The sequence below is a fragment of the Hemitrygon akajei genome, chromosome 10, assembly GCF_048418815.1.
Source record: "Hemitrygon akajei chromosome 10, sHemAka1.3, whole genome shotgun sequence".
In the NCBI taxonomy this organism is placed as follows: Eukaryota; Metazoa; Chordata; class Chondrichthyes; order Myliobatiformes; family Dasyatidae; genus Hemitrygon; species Hemitrygon akajei.
The window spans coordinates 847,406-866,628 of NC_133133.1; the positions used below are offsets into that span (position 1 = coordinate 847,406).

The 19,223-nt window shown below is 44.4% G+C and overlaps 1 protein-coding gene across 1 annotated transcript in view; it reads left to right on the top strand.

Annotated features, from left to right (window-relative positions):
• Window positions 1-19,223, top strand: part of gpc4 (glypican 4) — a 170,935-nt gene that overhangs the window by 64,968 nt on the left and 86,744 nt on the right. The window contains exon 4 of the mRNA XM_073057738.1: window positions 18,536-18,701. Within this exon, the coding sequence (XP_072913839.1) occupies window positions 18,536-18,701 (166 nt within the window). The remainder of the gene's footprint in view (window positions 1-18,535; window positions 18,702-19,223) is intronic.

Here is a 19,223-nt window from a genome sequence, read left to right on the forward strand (position 1 = left end):
TGTGTCAACCGTCGATTTGTGTATGTTGCCAGGACACACCTCTCCTATCACCACCCAGCCCAGATCCAGGCGTTGCGCAAAGGGGGCGTCGTGTGGTCGGTTGACCTGCTGCCTAACCTTGTGTACCCGGAGAACATCTCTCCCTAATAGCAGGAGTATTTCTGCTCTTGGATCCAGCTCTGGGATGTGTTTGGCGATGTGGTGGAGATGTGGCTGGTGTAGCACCGCACTTGGCGTTGGGATCTCAGTGCGGTTATTCAAGATTTCATCGCACTCTAAGAGTGGAGGGAGACAGATGAGGACTTTACCATCCAGGGACTCGATCTGGAAGCCTTCAGCCTTCCTTCCGTAAGTTTTCATGTTGCCTCAGCAAGTTCTAAGGTAGTATGGGAACTGCTCACTCTCAATGTTGAACAAGTTAAAGAACTCTGGACTGATTAGCGAGCGATTGCTCTGATCATCCAGAATTACGTAGGCTTTGATGGCCTTGTCTTTGGCTCCCTTAGGGTACACCTTAGTGAGACAGATCTTTGAACAAGAACGGCTTGACTGAGCTTGACTGCAAACTTCTGTACAGCTCGAGCTGACAACGGTTGTCCTGGAGTGAGCTTCTCCCTCCCCGCCGTCCTGTTGTGGGGGTGAAGGAGCGTTGTCGGTTCGCGGTAACGGGCCGGGATGCATGGCCCCATCGTGATTAGTGCTATTACATTCCGGGCACTTCACGGCGACAGTACATTCTCTAGCAAGGTGAGAGGTCGAGGAACAGCATTTAAAACATATTCTTTTCTCCTTGAGAAGGGCCTTCCTCTCTTCAAGGGGTTTTTCCCTAAACGTTCTGCATTTCTTGAGGGGGTGGGGTTTGTTATGCAATGGACAATTCTTGCTAGGGTCGTTGTTAGTTGTAAAGACTTCAGTCTTAAGCACTGAGACTGGTTTAATAACGTTGAAATTATTCGAAGAGGATTTATCTGGCTTGGTGTAAATTGTACTGCTTCCTGGACCTATGAGGCTAGGATCATTTCGCTTCTTCGCCTCCTTGCACACAAACCTAGTGAAATACTCGAAGGGAGGAAATCGACCTCTGTGTTCTTCCTTGTACTCTGAGGCAACGGACAATCACCTGTCCTGCAGCCCAAATGGAAGTTTGTCCACGAGTTGTCTAATCCCAGTCGGAGTGTCTAGGTATACTAGACCAGCTGAGTAGCCATCTTCTTTGGCGCCTTGGATCTCCATGAGTAAATCTCCGAATTCTCTTAGCTTAGTGTGGTCCTTGGCTGACACCTTAGGAAAATTTCCCAAACGTTGGCATAGCGCCGCTTCAATAATTTCGGGGGCCCCATAGCCCTCCTGAAGTCTCTCCCATGCTTTCTTCAATGCTAGCTCGGGTTCGTTGATGTACACTGAACGTATGCGTCTCACCTGTTCGCATGATTCTTTTCCCAGCCATTTCGCCATAAGATCCAACTCCTGGGTTGCTCTGAGCTGGACTCCGTCGATAGCGTTGGTGAATGTGGAGTGCCATGCACGGTAATTTTCAGGTTTATCGTCGAACTGGTATAGTCCTGAAGTGACGAGATCCCGTTGTGCTAAATACCGTGCTACGGGTTCGTCTGCAAGTGGCATGCGGGCTGAGGGAACATGTCTGCAGGTACACGACTGAGGGCGTACATCTGTTATGGAATTTGCTGTTCTGGACTCGGTCTTTGCCTCTCTTCTCCCCAAATCTGGTAAGTTTGGTGTCGAGAAGTACTTGTCGTGAGCCCTTTCATTCCTGGATTCATTGCGGGGTTGCGAGGGTAAATTGCTTTCCTCGGATGGATGTGGTGCGGTCGGGCCTCTCTGAAACTCCTCATGAAGTGGGACGTTATCTAATGAGTGTGGAGCGGAAGAACGAATCTTCCAGCTTATTTGAGATTGGACATAGTCTCTTGTGCGTTCCAACCTGATCTTTTCTGAAGTAGATTTTCCGTCAACCGGATCATGCATTTCTTCAGCATCTTCTATTAACTCTGCTTCCACCCTGGCAGCTGCTGCTTCTCGTTCTAGCTTCAGCACTTCTAACTTTGCCTCTACCCTTTTTCTTTCCAACTCGTTTTCGGCTTCTCTGGCAGCCTTTTTCCTCTTGTTTTTGGCTTCTCTGGCAGCCTCTTCCTTCTGGTTTTCGGCTTCTCTGGCAGCCTCTTCCTTCTGGCTTTCGGCTTCTCTGGCAGCCTGTTCCTTCTGGCTTTCGGCTTCTCTGGCAGCTGCTTCCATTCTTACTTCTACTTCTTGTTTGGCAAAGCACGCTCGCACATTGGCGGCTTCTGCTTTAGCTCTTGCTTGGATGGCCTTACTTGATGCCCTACTGCACCTGTCGCAGGATGGCAACGACTTTGGCAATGACTTGATGCTGGACCGAGTTGACATTGCTGCACTTGAAACACCTGATAATTCCGCTTTTTCACTGTAACGTTCTCGCTCGGATGTAACGTAACGCCGAGTTAAACGTCGAGATAAACCGTAGTCAATGAAAACAAGGTCGCAGTAAGATTAACCATTTACTGTTCACTCTTCACATTAACGTATGGTGAAAACTGTTGATAGAACAATACAAGATTGGTACAGTGTTTGTTTCCTTCTAAATATCACATTTACATTGTGAATACTTGCAAAGGTAAAACTACAATAACTACATTACATTAAAGTGCAGCATACAGTCAGAATCTACCTGCTCCATTGACTGCTTTAAATACACTTCAACATAAGCTATCCCGACTCTTTAACTAACAAAAACATAAACCTTATCGACCGTCGTTACTTTTAACAGAATCGGCGTTAACATTTTAATTCAACATATCGATTATCTAATGACTTACAGTGTTGCTTTCACTGTGTTTTTGGTGCATAGAGAACTACCTACTGGCGCTGAACTGCCACATGTGAGCGACCCCCACCCTTGCGTTTATCCCAAACCGGTATTTTCCCACAAGACGCGGCAAAACCGGATGTGACGTCATCGCAGCCGCGATATATTACAGACAAATGAATTTACTTAAACAATCCTAACTTTAACTAAAAAATGCTAACAAATTACTAAGTGAAAATATTATAAACTAAATAACTGCCATAAAGGCAGCACAAGGCCAGTTAGCCTAACCTCAGTGGTTGGGAGAGTGATGAGGTCCATTATTAAGGACGAGGTTTCAGGATACTTGGAGACTAATGTTAAAATCAAAGTCAGCATGGTTTCTGCAAAGGGAAATCTTGCCTGACAAATCTGTTAGAAATCTTCGAGGAAGTAAAAGGTAGGGTGCACAAAGGAGAGGCAGTGAACGCCATTTAGATTTTCAGAAGGCATTTGATAAGACGTCTCACATGAGGCTGCTGAACAAGATAAAAACCTATGGTGTTAAAGAAAGATATTGGCATGGATAGAGGAACGGCTGACAAGCAGGAGGCCATGATTGGAAATAAAGATGGCCTTTTCTGATTGGCTGCCAGTGACCAATGGTGTTCCTCGGGGGTCAGTATTAGGATCACTACTTCTCACATTGTTTGTCAGTGATTTAGATAGTGGAATTGATGGCTTTGTGGCAAAGTCTGCAGATGATATGAAGATAGATGGAGGGGTAGCTAGTGCTGAGGAAGCAATGCGATTGCAGCGGGACTTAGACAGAAAGAATGGGCAAAAGAGTGGCAGGTGGAATATGGTGTTGGGAAATGTATGATAATGCTTTTTGGCAAAAGGAATAACTGCTGAAGTAAGAATTTTTTTTTAAACCAGAATGGTGATTTTATGGAATGCTCTGCCACAGACTGCGGTGGAAGTCAAGTCTGTGGGTATGTTCAAAGCGGAAGTTGATATATCCTGATTGGCCGGGGCATCAAGGGATATGGTGATAGGGCAGGTGTATGGGGTTGACTGGGATCCAGGATCAGCAATGATAAAATGGTGGAGTGGACTTGATGGGGTGAAAGACATAATTCTGCTCCTACGTCATATGGTCTTATAGTCTTCACTTCTGTCACCAGGAATAAGTTACAGGAGCCTCAGGACCCACATCACTGGGTTTAAGAACAGTTTTACCCCTCAACCATCAGGTTCTTGAATCAGTGTGGATATCTTCACTCACCTCAACTCTGAACTGATTCCACAACCCATGTCGTCACTTTCAAAGGCTGTATAACACACAAGTTCTCAGTTATTTATGTACATATTTATTATTAATATTTGTTTTTGTATTTTCACAGTTAGTTTTTTGCAGCTTGGTTGTTTCAGTCTTTGTGTGTAGTCTTTCATAGATTTTGTTGTGTTTCTTTGTTCTGTGAATGCCTGCAAGAAAATTAAGCTCAGGTGATATATAGGTACTTTGATAATAAATTTACTCTCAACTTTGAATTATTTGTTGTTTTCACCTGGCTTGAGTCGCAGTAAAATAATTGTTTTATAAACGTACCTTGACTTTGTGGCTCTTATACACTAATGAAGACAAACACTATGTTTGTGTTTGCCATCCGATGTACTGGGCTTAGTCCCTTCAAGGATTTTTGGATTTATACACAAAGGTCCTTCTGATAATAAATTTACTTTGAACTTTGAACATTAGGGCCTGAGGGAATATTGAACAAAGTACTGTTGGGCTTGAAATTCTGCCCTGTGTTCGTTTAGGAAGAGAGACAACCAACACCGGAATATTACAAAACTTGGGTTTATTGCAGAATTTGTAACTGGCACAGCGAATCGACGGAGTCGCTGGAGAAGGCGCGTTCCGACTTCCCCTTACAATCTGCTCTTATTTATATCCCTTTTCCCCCCAGCACAACCCCCCGCTACATATTAGGTAATATCGGGCACTTGTGTCCATCTTATTGGCCCGACGCCATATACTCACGAGTTACCTGTTTCTTTTGTTTACTGAATCGCGTGACACTAGTAGTTTCGGTGTAGCGGAATCCCCAGTTTCGCTCCCCCCCTCCCTCGCATTCCGGTCCCCTAATATTACGTGAGCCACTCCTGACCTGTAATGGCAGTCTCGAATTAACCCTAACATTAACCCTAACACTCCCTCCCTTGGCCTCCCAGAGGCCACATCCCTTACAAGCTTTTCCGCGGCTGTCGGGATCAGGCAGGGAGGTGAGCGTCCCCCGGCACTCTTTGGCATGTCCTCCCTATTTGCTTATCCTGATTTGTCCGACCTAGGGTCACAAAATATGGGTAGGGGTTCCCTAAACATCGGCAATTTTTACAAGTAGCATGCAACATTTCAGAAAACTTATTCAAGAACAAATTCACAATCCCCCCCCTTGCCATGGTCCATTTCAGTCCATGTCCTCCCATAGCGCGTCCGCTTTCCGGGAGGGCCGTGTCCTCCCCTTCCACCGGGAACAAGGGTGCCTGGTACGCCGGTGGAGGTCCATCCTTTCCGGTCAAGGCTCGATCTATAGTCCTGCAACAACAACCACACGTAATAAAGATAGCAATTGAAATAGACAGTCCTAGAGCCGACTGTCCCAGAAACGCTCCCCACTTGCCAGAGGTCTTATTTAGCCAGTAGAAAATGATGCCGGTTATTGTCCCCCTCCCTTCTTACCTTTTAATGCCCTGTTGGAGAGCTCGGTGACAGGGTATGGACCATGCCACCGTTTTCCGTTCCAGGTGAGCTTCCCCGGGCCTCGGAGGAACACTTCCACTCCTACCTTGATGGTGTCCGACCCCTGCGGCTGCTCACTGTTAGATTATTGAACTCGCACAGTTATCAATTTTACCATATTTCTAAAAACTCTCATATACTCTGTTACTCAACACACAAATGTCTGAGTTTTGGTAACTCGAAATTGAAGTGCTCCATGGCTCCCTAGTACACAGAGAGGATCAAATGTGGGACGGTCGCCTTTCAAAACCTGACCTTCGCGTGGGAGATTTCTCCTCTTAACAACCAGTCTAAGGTAGGCGCCGTCAGTATCCCTGTGTACTACGGTGTACTGCGACACTTTTCTCCTCACTCCTGAGACTTTTATGCCCATCGTGGGCGGCGGGTACCCTCACTCAGAAGACTTTTCCACGGGTGGAGGATCTTCCTAAAAACAGATAAGAGTTAGTACTTACCAGTCACGATTCTGCACCGGGAATGATCTCTCCCAGGGTAATTTGGGGTTGGTGAGGATCCGTCAGCAGACAAGATCTAACTCAGTGATTTAACTATCTAGTGGAAGTCTTCGATATAACAGGCACTTCCTGACCTTAGTCGAGCTTGCGGCCGCAAGTTGTCTGCTGTCGGACCCGCCAGCCTGTGTTGTCTCTCCCTCCCCACGTCGGGGTCACCAAATGTTGGGCTTGAAATTCTGCCCTGTGTTCGTTTAGGAAGAGAGACAACCAACACCGGAATATTACAAAACTTGGGTTTATTGCAGAATTCGTAACTGGCACAGCAAATCGACGGAGTCGCTGGAGAAGGCGCGTTCCGACTTCCCCTTACAATCTGCTCTTATTTATATCCCTTTTCCCCCCAGCACAACCCCCCGCTACATATTAGGTAATATCGGGCACTTGTGTCCATCTTATTGGCCCGACGCCATACACTCACGAGTTACCTGTTTCTTTTGTTTACTGAATCGCGTGACACTAGTAGTTTCGGTGTAGCGGAATCCCCAGTTTCGCTCCCCCCCCTCCCTCACATTCCAGTCCCCTAATATTACGTGAGCCACTCCTGACCTGTAATGGCAGTCTCGAATTAACCCTAACATTAACCCTAACAGTACATACACGCCATATTCACATAGACCATAAGATATAGGAGTAGAAGTAGGCCATTTGGCCCATTGAGTCTGGTCCGCCATTTAATCATGGGCTGATACAATTCTTCCAGTCATCCCCACTCCCCTGCCTTCTCCCCCTACCCTTTAATACCCTGGCTAATCAAGAACCTATCTATCTCTTCCTTAAATGCACCCAATGACTTGACTTCCACAGCTGCTCGTGTTAACAAAGCATAAACAACCCTGAACCACAGTAGAATCAACGAGAGACCACACCAACAGGGTGGACAACCAATATGCAAAAGACCACAAACTGTGCAAATACAAAAAGAAGAAAAGGAAATATATAAATAAGCAATAAATATTGAGAACAAGAGATGAAGAGTGCTTGGAAAGTGAGTCCATAGGTTGTGGAAACACTTCAATGATGCGCAAGTGAAGTTATCCCCTCTGGTTCAAGAGCCTGATGATTCAGGGGTAATAACTGTTCCTGAACCTGGTGGACTGGCCTCCTGTCCCTCCTTCCTGATGGGAGCAGCGAGAAGAGTTCCTGGGTGGTAGGGGTCCCTGATGATGGATGCTGCTTTCCTGCAACAATGTTTTGTGTTGTAGTGCACAAGGGTGTGGAGGGCTGTACCCGAGATGGACTGGGCCATACTTTTTGTATGATTTTGAATGGACTCCAATAGTCTATTGTACCACTGTGCCTGTTCCCTTATTTACTAGATCAATCCAAACTCAACAGTCAGTCATCCTCAGCTTTGAATATTTATGCACATTTCACCTCTACACTACTATGAAACTTTCTATATACACTTATACATTTTATTTGCATCGCTAAATATTTATGTTAGTATACATCTGTGTGTATATATGAATGAATGCATAATCTAAGAAAAACTAAGTAACCTGCTTTAGCAACTACCACCCAGTGGCTCTGACATCCAGCATGATGAGTACTTCAAGAAGCCTGTCAGGACAATGGTCTTTCACTCGATGTCTTCAAAACAAGAGAGCTGGTCATTGACTTTGGGAAGGGTGGTGTACATGCTGCTCTCTACATCAACAGTGCTGAGGTTGAGAGCTTAGGGGTGAACATCACCAATATTCTGTTTTGGTCCAGTCACATAGAAATCACGGCCAAGAAAGCTCACAAAGATTTCCTCAGAAGCTAAAGAAATTGGTAAGTCAACATGTCCCTGTTGATTTTTTTTTATGGATCCACCATAGAAAGCATTCTGTCTAGATGCATATCAGCTTGGTATGACAAATGCTTTGAGCATGACTGCAAGCAACTGCATCTCAGCACATCATGGAAACCATGGACTCTACTTCTCTCTCCTTCAGGAAAACAGCCAGCATTATCAAAGACCCCATCCACCCCAGGGGGCCTCTCTTTGTGTGAGTGGGAGATGGCAAAGGGGCTTGTACTGATGTTGTCGGCGCCAAAATGTGTAGTGACAGTTGTGGGCTGCCCCTAGCATAATTTGGGTGTGTTGGTTGTTAATAAAACCAAAGCATACACTCTGTGACTTGAATCCTCTTGTTTGTTGCTGCTTGTGTTCTGCTGAACATTGTGGCCATGCTATCTATATTGGTGCCAGAATGTATAACAATATTTGCAAACTGCCTCCACATCCCTGGGTGTGTTGGTTGTTAATGCAAAAGATGCATTCCGATGTATGTTTCAATATACTATACATGTGTTAAATAAATCTGAGTCTGAACAGTCTCTCTTCTTGTCTCTCCCACTGGGCAGGAGATATAAAGGCTCGCCTGAAAGCACATACCACTAGTTCGAAGACGGCTTCTATCCTGCTGTTATCAGACTACTAAATGCTTCCTGGTACAATAAGATGGACTCATGACTTTACAATCTACCTCGTTATGATCTAGCACATTGTTTACCTGCACTGCATTTTTCATTAGTTTTTACACTTTATTCTATATTCTGTTATTGTTTTACCTTGTTCTACCTCAAAGCACTGTGTAATGATTTGATCTGTATGAACAGTCTACAAGACAAGCTATTCATTGTATTTCAGTACATGTGACAATAAACCAATTTTAGTTCTTATCTATGGTGGAGTATTTTGCTTAAATAGAGTAGATATTCAGTCTCTTTCCCCAGAGTAGTGAAGTTTAAAACTAGATGATATTGATTTGTGCAAAGAAAACAAAGTGGACCTGAGAGAGAAGTTTTTCAGATGTGAGTCTTGGGTATATGGAACTCGCTTCAGAGAAAGTGTTTGAGCAGGTATAATAACATTTAAAATGGCATCTAGACAGATTCATGGGTACGAGAAGGAAAGTGACTAGCTCAGGAAGGAATCTTGGTTGATACAGACAGGGTGGTCAAAGAGCTGGTTTCGGTACTGTAGTAATCTGAACTCTTGAGTTTGATCGTGAAATGTTGGATTAGATAAGCAAAGGTGAAAGTGTTATTTGGGTTTAACAACACTAATCCTGGATGAGTCATGTATTCAAATATGTTTGAAAGCAGTACAGTAGAGGATTAAATGGAGGGTGGGCAATAAAAATTTGTGTGGATAGAAAGTAAATGTTGGAGATGGGAGGCGGATGGATAACTGAGTGAACAGTACTGGCTATGAGGGATGTTTGGAGGAAGTAGATGTTGAGCGTCTAAATTAATAGAATTTGGAAATGCTTTGCAGTCAGGTAGCATATAGTTAACATTAATGTTAAATGTGTGAAATATTGGAATAATAAGCTTATTAAACGAACCTTAAGGGTTTACTGCCCTTGAAAGTAGAATAATTGCCAGGCTTAGATGAAATGTATCCCTAGTTGTTAAAAGAAGCAAGAGAAGAACTTTCCCTGAGCATCATTTTTAAGTTGCTGTTAGCTGCAGAGCTGTTGCCAGAGAAGGGAAGGACAGCTAGCTTTTATTTGAAAAAGAAGGAAGTAATAAACAATTTAATTACAGCTAAGTTAGTTTAAAATTACTAGTGTAAAATGAGTCAGGTACTGTATAAGCCTATGACTAGTAGTGTTCTACCCTGCTCAGTATGTAGTCCCTTGCTTTTTGTTGCTTAGAACCATAGAACATTACAGCACAGAAACAGGCCTTTTGGCCCTTCTTGGCTCTGCTGAACCATTATTCTGCCTAGTCCCACTGACCCACACCTGGACCATATCCCTCCATACACCTCTCATCCATGTACCTGTCCAAGTTTTTCTTAAATGTTAAAAGTGAGCCCGCATTTACCACTTCATCTGGCAGCTCATTCCACACTCACACCACTCTCTGTGTGAAGAAGCCCCCGCTAATGCTCCCTTTAAACTTTTCCCCCTTCACTCTTAACCCATGTCCTCTGGTTTTTTTCTCCCCTAGCCTCAGTGGAAAAAAACACAAAGTACACTGCAGATGCTGTACAAACAAGCTGGAGGAACTCAGCAGGTCGGGCAGCATCCGTTGAAACGAGCAGTCAACGTTTTGGGCCGAGACCCTTCATCAGGACTGAAGAAGGAGGGGGCAGGGGCCCTATAAAGAAGGTGGGGGGAGGGTGGAAGGTGCCAGGTGAAAAACCAATCAGAGGAAAGATCAAGGGGTGGGGGAGGGGAAGCAGGGAGGGGATAGGCAGGAAAGGTGAAGAAGGAATGTAAGCGGAAAGCACTATGGGTAGTAGAAGAAGGCAGAATCATGAGAGAGGTAATAGGCAGCTGGAAGAGGAGGCAGCGTGAAAGTGGGAAGGGAGAGGGAGGGAATTACTGGAAGGTGGAGACTACCCAGACGGTATATGAGGTGTTGCTTCTCCAACCTGAGTTTGGCCTCATCATGGCAGTAGAGGAGGCCATGTACGGACATATCCGAAAAGATGCCCAGTTCCTCCGTCTCCACTGCATTTGCTCCCAGGATGAGGCTTTCCGTTCCAGGATACCTCAAACGTCCTCTTTTTTTAAGAATCGTGGTTTCCCTTCTGCTGTCATCAATGATGCCCTCACCAGCATCTCCTTCATTTCCCGCACTTCGGCCATCACCCCATCCTCCTGTCACCACAACAGGGACCGTGTTCCCCTTGTCCTCACCTACCACCCCACCAGCCTCTGGATCCAGCATATTATCCTCTGCAACTTCCACCACCTTCAACAGGACCCCACCACTAAGCACATCTTTCCCTCTCTACCCCTCTCCACTTTTCACAGGGTTCATTCCCTCTGCGACTGCCTGGTCCACACGCCCCTCCCCACAGATCTCCCACCTGGTACTTATCCCTGCAAGCGTAAGTGATACACCTGTCCCTACACCTCCTCTCTTATCACCATTCAGGGCCCCAAACAGTTCTTCCAGGTGAGGCAACACTTCACTTGAGTTTGTTGGGGTCACCTATTGTATCCAGTGTTCCCGGTGCGGCCTCCTCTACATCGGCAAGACCCAACGCAGTTTGGGGGACCGCTTTGTCAAGCACCTCCACTCCGTCCACCAGAACAGACAGGATCTCCCGGTTGCCACCTACTTCAACTCTGCTTCACATTCCCATTCGGATATGTCCATACATGGCCTCCTCTACTGCCATGATGAGGTCAAACTCAGGTTGGAGGAGCAACTCCTCATATACCGTCTGAGTAGTTTCCAGCCCCTTGGTATGAACATCGAATTCTCCAACTTCCGGTAATTCCCCCCTCTCCCTTCCCCCATCCCACTTTCACTCTGCCTCCTCTTCCAGCTGCCTATCACCTCTCACATGATTCTGCCTTCTTCTACTACCCATAGTGCTTTCCGCTTACATTCCTTCTTCACCTTTCCTGCCTATCCCCTCCCTGCTTCCCCTCCCCCACCCCTTGATCTTTCCTCTGATTGGTTTTTCACCTGGCACCTTCCACCCTCCCCTCCACCTTCATTATAGGGCCCCTGCCCCCAAATTCTTCAGTCCTGACGAAGGGTCTCGGCCTGAAATGTTGACTGCTCGTTTCAACGGATGCTGCCCAACCTGTTGAGTTTCTCCAGCTTGTTTGTACTCAGTGGAAAACGACTGCTTGCATTCACTCTATCTATACCCATCATAATTTTATATACCTCTATCAAGTCTCCTCATTCTTCTACGCTGCAGGGAATAAAGTCCTAACCTTTTCAGCCTTTCTCTGTAACTCAGTTTCTCAAGTCCTGGCAACATCCTTGTAAACCTTCTCTGCACTCTTTCAACCTTATTAATATCCTTCCTGTAATTCGGTGACCAAAACTGCACACAATACTCCAAATTCAGCCTCACCAATACCTTATACAACCTCACCATAACATTCCAACTCTTATACTCAATACTTGGATTTATAAAGGCCAATGTATCAAAAGCTCTCTTTACTACCCTATCTACCTGTGATGCCACTTTTAGGGAATTTTGTATCTGTATACCTAGATCCCTCTGTTCTACTGCACTCCTCAGTGCCCTACCATTTACCTTGTATGTTCTCCCTTGGTTTTTCCTTCCAAAGTGCAATACAGGTAGTCCCCGAGTTATGAACGTGCGACTTACGGACAACTCGTACTTAACGAACCAAGGAAGGAGAACAATGTCCGCCATTTTAAGTCGTTGCCATTGACACTGCGTTGAATGTTTAACTTTGTATTTGGCTTAAATTTTTCTTAGTAAGGTTTACCCTGACCCCGGTCTGATCAGCTGGTGGCGCAGTGAGATCAGCAAGTTCGATCCAATGACACACCGCTCCCGTGCCAGGTTGATGTCGATCCAGTGACTCCCGTACCATCCGTGCCAGGTTGATGTCGAGCTTGCAACTCGATCTCATAAAAAAAAGCCACTGCCACCTCCAGTTTAAATACCCACGTGGAATATTGTGGAGGATCAAATACCCAAACCCAGCACAGCCCCCACTTGTCCCATTTAGCCTGCCTCAGTGTGGTTGTCCTTAGGACCCAGCGAACCTCGGGAGCCGGCAGAGGTTGGGACCCGCTGCCCGCAGTGTTTCTGTTCCATTGACGGGAAGCAATCGCGATTGAAAATAAAGTGGAAATAATAAAGCGTTTGGAAAGAGGTGAAACACCATCAGTCATTGGAAAAGCATTAGACAATAGACAATAGGTGCAGAAGTAGACCATTTGGCCCTTTGAGCCTGCACCGCCATTTTGAGATCATGGCTGATCAATTACTATCAATACCCGGTTCCTGCCTTGTCCCCATATCCCTTGATTCCCCTATCCATAAGATACCTATCTAGCTCCTTCTTGAAAGCATCCAGAGAATTGGCCTCCACTACCTTCCGAGGCAGTGCATTCCAGACCCCCACAACTCTCTGGGAGAAGAAGTTTTTCCTTAACTCTGTCCTAAATGACCTACCCCTTATTCTCAAACCATGCCCTCTGGTACTGGACTCTCCCAGCATCTGGAACATATTTCCTGCCTCTATCTTGTCCAATCCTTTAATAACAATTTTAAAGGATAACGGATAAATTGAGAATAATGGAGCATGTGAAATGCCCTGCCCCGATGAAAGCTACAATTATTACTAAGCAACGCAGCGGTTTAATTATTGGAATACATACATTTCTTAAGTGTTTTATATGTATAAAAAGGTAAAATATATTCTATATACTAAGACAAACATTTGACGAACTGGCGCTAAATCATACTGGATGTACTTGTTCTGACTTGCATACAAATCCGACTTAAAGACAGACTCAGGAACTCTGACATAACCCGGGGACTGCCTGTACCTCACACTTGTCTGTATTAAACTCAATCTGCCATTTTTCAGCCCATTTTTCCAGCGGGTCCAGATCCCTCTGCAAGCTTTGAAAACCTTCCTCACTGTCCACTACACCTCCAATCTTTGTATCATCAGCAAATTTGCTGATCCAATTTACCACATTATCATCCAGATCATTGAGATAGATGACAAATAGCAATGGACCCAGCACTGATCCTTGTGGCACACCACTAGTCACAGGCCTCCACTCGGAGAAGCAATCCTCCACTACCACTTCTCCCATTAAGCCAATGTCTAATCCAATTTACTACCTCACCATGTATACCTAGTGACTGAATCTTCCTAACTAATCTCTCATCCGGGACCTTATCAAAGGCCTTACTGAAGTCTATGTAGACAATATCCACTGCCTTCCCTTCATCCATTTTCCTTGTAACCTTCTCGAAAAACTCTAATAGATTTGTTAAACTTGACCTACCCTGCACAAAGCCGTGTTGACTCTCCCAAATAAGTCCTTGTCTATCTAAATACTTGCAGATCCTATCTCTTAGTACTCCTTCCAATGATTTACCTCCTACTGACGTCAAACTTACCAGCCTATAATTTCCCTGATTACTTTTAGAGCCATTTTTAAACAACAGAACAACATGAGCTACCCTCCAATCCTCCGGCACCTCACCCGTAGATACCGACATTTTAAATATATTTGCCAGGGCCCCTGCAATTTCAACACAAGTCTCCTTCAAGGTCCGAGGGAATACCCTGGCAGGTCCTGGGGATTTATCTACTCTGATTTGCCTCAAGATAGCAAACACCTCCTCCTCTTCAATCTGTATAGTTTCCATGATCTCACTACTTATTTACCTTATTTCCATTTACTCCATTCCAGTTTCCTTAGTAAATACAGACACAAAAAACCCATCTAAGATCTCCCCCATTTCTTTTGGTTCCATATATAGCTGGCCACTCTGATCTTCAAGAGGACCAATTTTATCTTTTCCTATCCTTTTGCTCTTAATATACCTGTAGAAGCTCTTTGGATTATCCTTCACCTTGACTGCCAAAGCTACCTCATGTCTTCTTTTAGCCCTCCTGATTTCTTTCTTAAGAATTTTATTGCACTTTTTATACTCCTCAGGTACCTTATTTGCTCCCTGTTTCCTATACATGTCATACATTCTCTCTGCTTCTTTATCAGAGTTCCAATATTCCTAGAGAACCAAGGTTCCTTATTCTTATTCGTTTTGCCTTTAACCCTGACAGGAACATACAAACTCTGCACTCTCAAAATTTCTCCTTTGAAGGCCTCCCACTTACCAACAACATCCTTGCCAGAAAACAACCTGTCCCAATCCATGCTTTTTAGATCCTTTCTCATTTCTTCAAATTCGGCCTTTTTCCAGTTTAGATCCTCAACCCGATGACCAGATCTATTTTTATCCATGATCAAGTTGAAACTAATGGTGTTATTATCACTTGAACCAAAGTGTTCCCCTACACACACTAGGTCACCTGTCCTGAACACATTTTACAAACTCTAACCCGTCTAGACCTTTAACAGTATGGGAGTCCCAATCAATATATGGAAAATTAAAATCCTGTGCTTTATTTTCACTGGTGATCTTGATTATTTTCGTGAACAGAAACACAGCGGATTCAGAGTTCTGCCGCCAGGTCCTAACGTTTACCGCACTGAGACAGGTTGAATAAGGGACTTGAGCATCCACGAATTTTGGTATCCGCGAGGGGTCCCGAAACCAATCCCTCATGGATAAGAAGAGCCGACTGTACTTATTTATTATTTTTTTCTTCTATATTATGTATTGCATTGTATTGCTGCTGCTAAGTTAACAAATTTCACAACACATGCTGATGATATAAACCTGATCTTGATTCTTTTGGAACATCACAGATCTCCATTCAGAATAATTGAATTTGATTCCAATCTAGCCACATAGTGAATCCCATGTGCTTTAATCTTCTGGATTAGCCAACCCTGAAGGGGCTTGTCTACATCATTATGAAAGTCCATAGGGTTCAAAGAGGGTGAGGATGTGAGTCACCGAGATACTGTCTGGATTTGAGCCTTATAGTTATTAGGAGAGGCTGGACAGGCGGGTTTTGTTTTGTCTTGGACCAAAGAGCATACCCGGTGTAGATAAAAGGATGAGGGAGAGGGACAGGGAAAAGTCTTTTACTTATAGTGTTACGTTGAGGTGTAGCTTTAAGGTTAGTGGTAGGAAGTTTAGAGGAAATCTTTAGGGGATATTTTTCCCCAACAGAGTATTGGAATGTGTTTCTTGAGTTTGGGAAGTCTGTAGATGAACGTAGAAAGTTACAGATTTAACACTGGTAAATGGTAGCATGGACATGATGTGCCAAAGAGTTTCTTTCTATGTTAGAACACATGGAAACATAGAGAAACATAGAAAGTCTACAGCACAATACAGGCCCTTCGGCCCACAATGCTGTGCCGAACATGTACTTACTTTAGAAATTACCTAGGGTTACCAATAGACCTCTGTTTTTCTGACCTCCATGTACCTATCCAGGAGTCTCTTAAAAGACCCTATCGTATTCGCCTCCACCACCGTAACTGGCAGCACTCACCACTCCCTGCGTAAAAAAAACTTACCCTGACATCTCCTCTGTACCTACTTCCAAACACCTTAAAACTGTGCCCTCTCATGCTAGCCATTTCAGCCCTGGGAAAGAACCTCTGACTGTCCATGCGATCAATGCCTCTCATCATCTTTACACACCTCTATCAGGTCACGTCTCATCCTCCGTCAATCCAAGGAGAAAAGGCCGAGTTCACTCAACCTTTTCTCATAAGGCATGCTCCCCAGTCCAGGCAACATCCTTGTAAATATCCTCTGTACCCTTTCTATGGTTTCCACATCCTTCCTGTAGTGAGGTGACCAGACCTGAGCATAGTACTCCAAGTGGGGACTAACCAGGGTCCTATGTAGCTGTAACATTACCTCCTCGCTCTTAAACTCAATCCTACGGTTGATGAAAGCCAATGCACTGTATGCAACAGAGTCAACCTGCGCAACAGCATTGAGTGTCCTATGGACTTGGACCCCAAGATCACTCTGATCCTCCACACTGTCAAGAGTCTTACCATTAATACTATATTCTGCCATCATATTTGACCTACCAAAATGAACACCTCACATTTATCTGGGTTGAACTCCATCTGCCACTTCTCAGCCCAGTTTTGCATCCTATCGATGTCCCGCTGTAACCTCTGACAGTCCTCCACACTATCCACAACACCCCCAACCTTTGTGTCATCAACAAATTTACTAACCCATCCCTCCACTTCCTCATCCAGGTCACTTTTATAAATCACGAAGAGGAGGGATTCTAGAACCGATCCCTGAGGCACTCCACTGGTCACCGACCTCCAAGCAGAACATGACACGTCTACAACCACTCTTCACCTTCTGTGAGCAAGGCTGTTCTGGATCCACAAAGTAACGTCCCCTCAGATCACTTGCCTCCTTACTTTCTCATTAAGCCTCGCATGGGGTACCTTATCAAATGTCTTGCTGAAATCCATATACACTACATCTACTGCTCTACCTTCATCAATGTGTTTAGTCACATCCTCAAAAAATTCAATCAGGCTCGTAAGGCATAATCTGCCTTTGACAAAGCCATGCTGACTATTCCTAATCATATTATGCCTCTCCAAATGTTCATAAATCCTGCCTCTCAGGATCTTCTCCATCAACTTACCACCCACTGAAGTAAGACTCACTGGTCTATAATTTCCTGGGCTATCTCTACTCCCTTTCTTGAATAAGGGAACAACATCTGCAACCCTCCAATCCTCTGAAACCTCTCCCGTCCCCATTGATGATGCAATGATCATTGCCAGAGGCTCAGCAATCTCCTCCTTCACCTCCCACAGCAGCCTGGGGTACATTTCATCCGGTCCCGGAGACTTATCCAACTTGATGCTTTCCTAAAGCTCCAGCACATCCTCTTTCTTAATGTCTATGTGCTCAAGCTTTGCAGTCCGCTCTAAGACATCCCTACAATTGCCAAGATTCTTGTCCGTAGTGAATACTGAAGCAAAGTGTTCATTAAGTACCTCTGCTATCTCCTCTGGTTCCATACACACCTTTCCACTGTCCTATTCTCTCACATTTTATCCTCTTGTTCTTCACATACTTGTAGAATGCATTGGGGTTTTCTGTAATCCTGCTCACCAAGGCCTTCTCATGGCCCCTTCTGGTTCTCCTAATTTCATTCTTAAGCTTGATTCACAATTGATTGGTCCTATTCTCTCACATCTTATACTCTTGCTCTTCACGTACTTGTCGAATGCCTTGGGGTTTTCTTTAATCCTGCTCACCAAGGCCTCTTCTGGCTCTCGTAATTTCATTCTTACATTGGGTGACTTTGCAGCAGTTCATCATGTCATTCCTTTTGACATTTGCACCTTTAACAAGTTTAACGTCCCATTCTGTTTACTAAGTGTTAAGGCTCCTGTTTGTCAACCAGTGTGTTTACTGGGCTGGGGAAGTCATAGAACATCACTGCTCGTTCTACAGGTTCTGCTTAACCTCTGAGTTTTCGTATCCTTGAATTAGTGCTTCGACTCAGACTTGCCCTCTTTTTGATTGTGAACTTTCCAAGTAAGATGATTAAAAACCACAGTTGCATTAGGGTCAGTTGCAATGGTATTTGTGCTATAGGTTCTACCACCTTCATTGCTGGTGTTGTGGCAGCTCATATCCTTTGTCAGTTTCTGCCTAAATTAATTAAGCTTTGGTTATTGTATTCCATCTTCAAGCTCACTGTCATGTACAGCAGGAAACTATGAAGAATTCTTAATCATATTTTTCAATATTCTGTGTCATTCATTGGGTGTAAATAAGGACTTCCAGCTAAACAGGTTTATGGAGAAATGTTTTCAATGGGCAGTGGTTCTGTGAGAAAGTACATACCCATCCTCTGAATACCTTGCTGGAGTACCATCATGGTGATAATGCAGTTTTGGAAAATGTTTAAAGCAAAACTGATTATTTAAAGTTGTAAAATGGTATTAAATTCAAAATAATCATATCATTGTATTTTGAAAAAATACATTTTTATCAAATAGGTCAATCCAACAAGAGAGTGTGCTGATGCGTTGTTGAAGATGACATATTGTCCACGTTGCCATGGGTTACTTGCAGTTAAACCATGCAACAATTACTGTCTCAACGTCATGAAGGGTTGTTTGGCCAATCAGGCAGATCTGGATATAGAGTGGAACAATTTTATTGGTGAGTTTTGTTTTCCACAGTCAACAATTAATGTTATTAATCGTTGTTTGAGTCATGAAATTAAACAGCAAGGACACTGGTCCTTTGGCCCAATTCATGCATGCCAACCAAGATGGCAATCTGACCCAGTCCAATATACCCGCATTTGGTCCACATCCCTCTGAATCTTTCCTGCCCATGTAGCTGTCAAAGTATCTTTTAAATGTTAGAATTGTACTTGACTATAGGTTCCCCTGGTAGCTGTTCCCATATACTTGCTATCATCTCGCCTTAAATCTATGCCCACTATTTTAACAATTTGAAGAAAAAGACTGACAGTCTATTTTATCTCTGCTCCTCTTGATTTTATAAACCCCAGTAATTTCATCCCTCACTTCAGGGATACCAGTCCCAGCTGTCCAGTCTCTCCTCACAACGCAAGCCCTACCGTCCAAGGCATCCTTGTGAATTTCTGCACTCTCTAGTGTTCACTCGCATTGAAGGTGCAACGAGAACTGCAAACAATGTTCTGGGTGCTGTCTC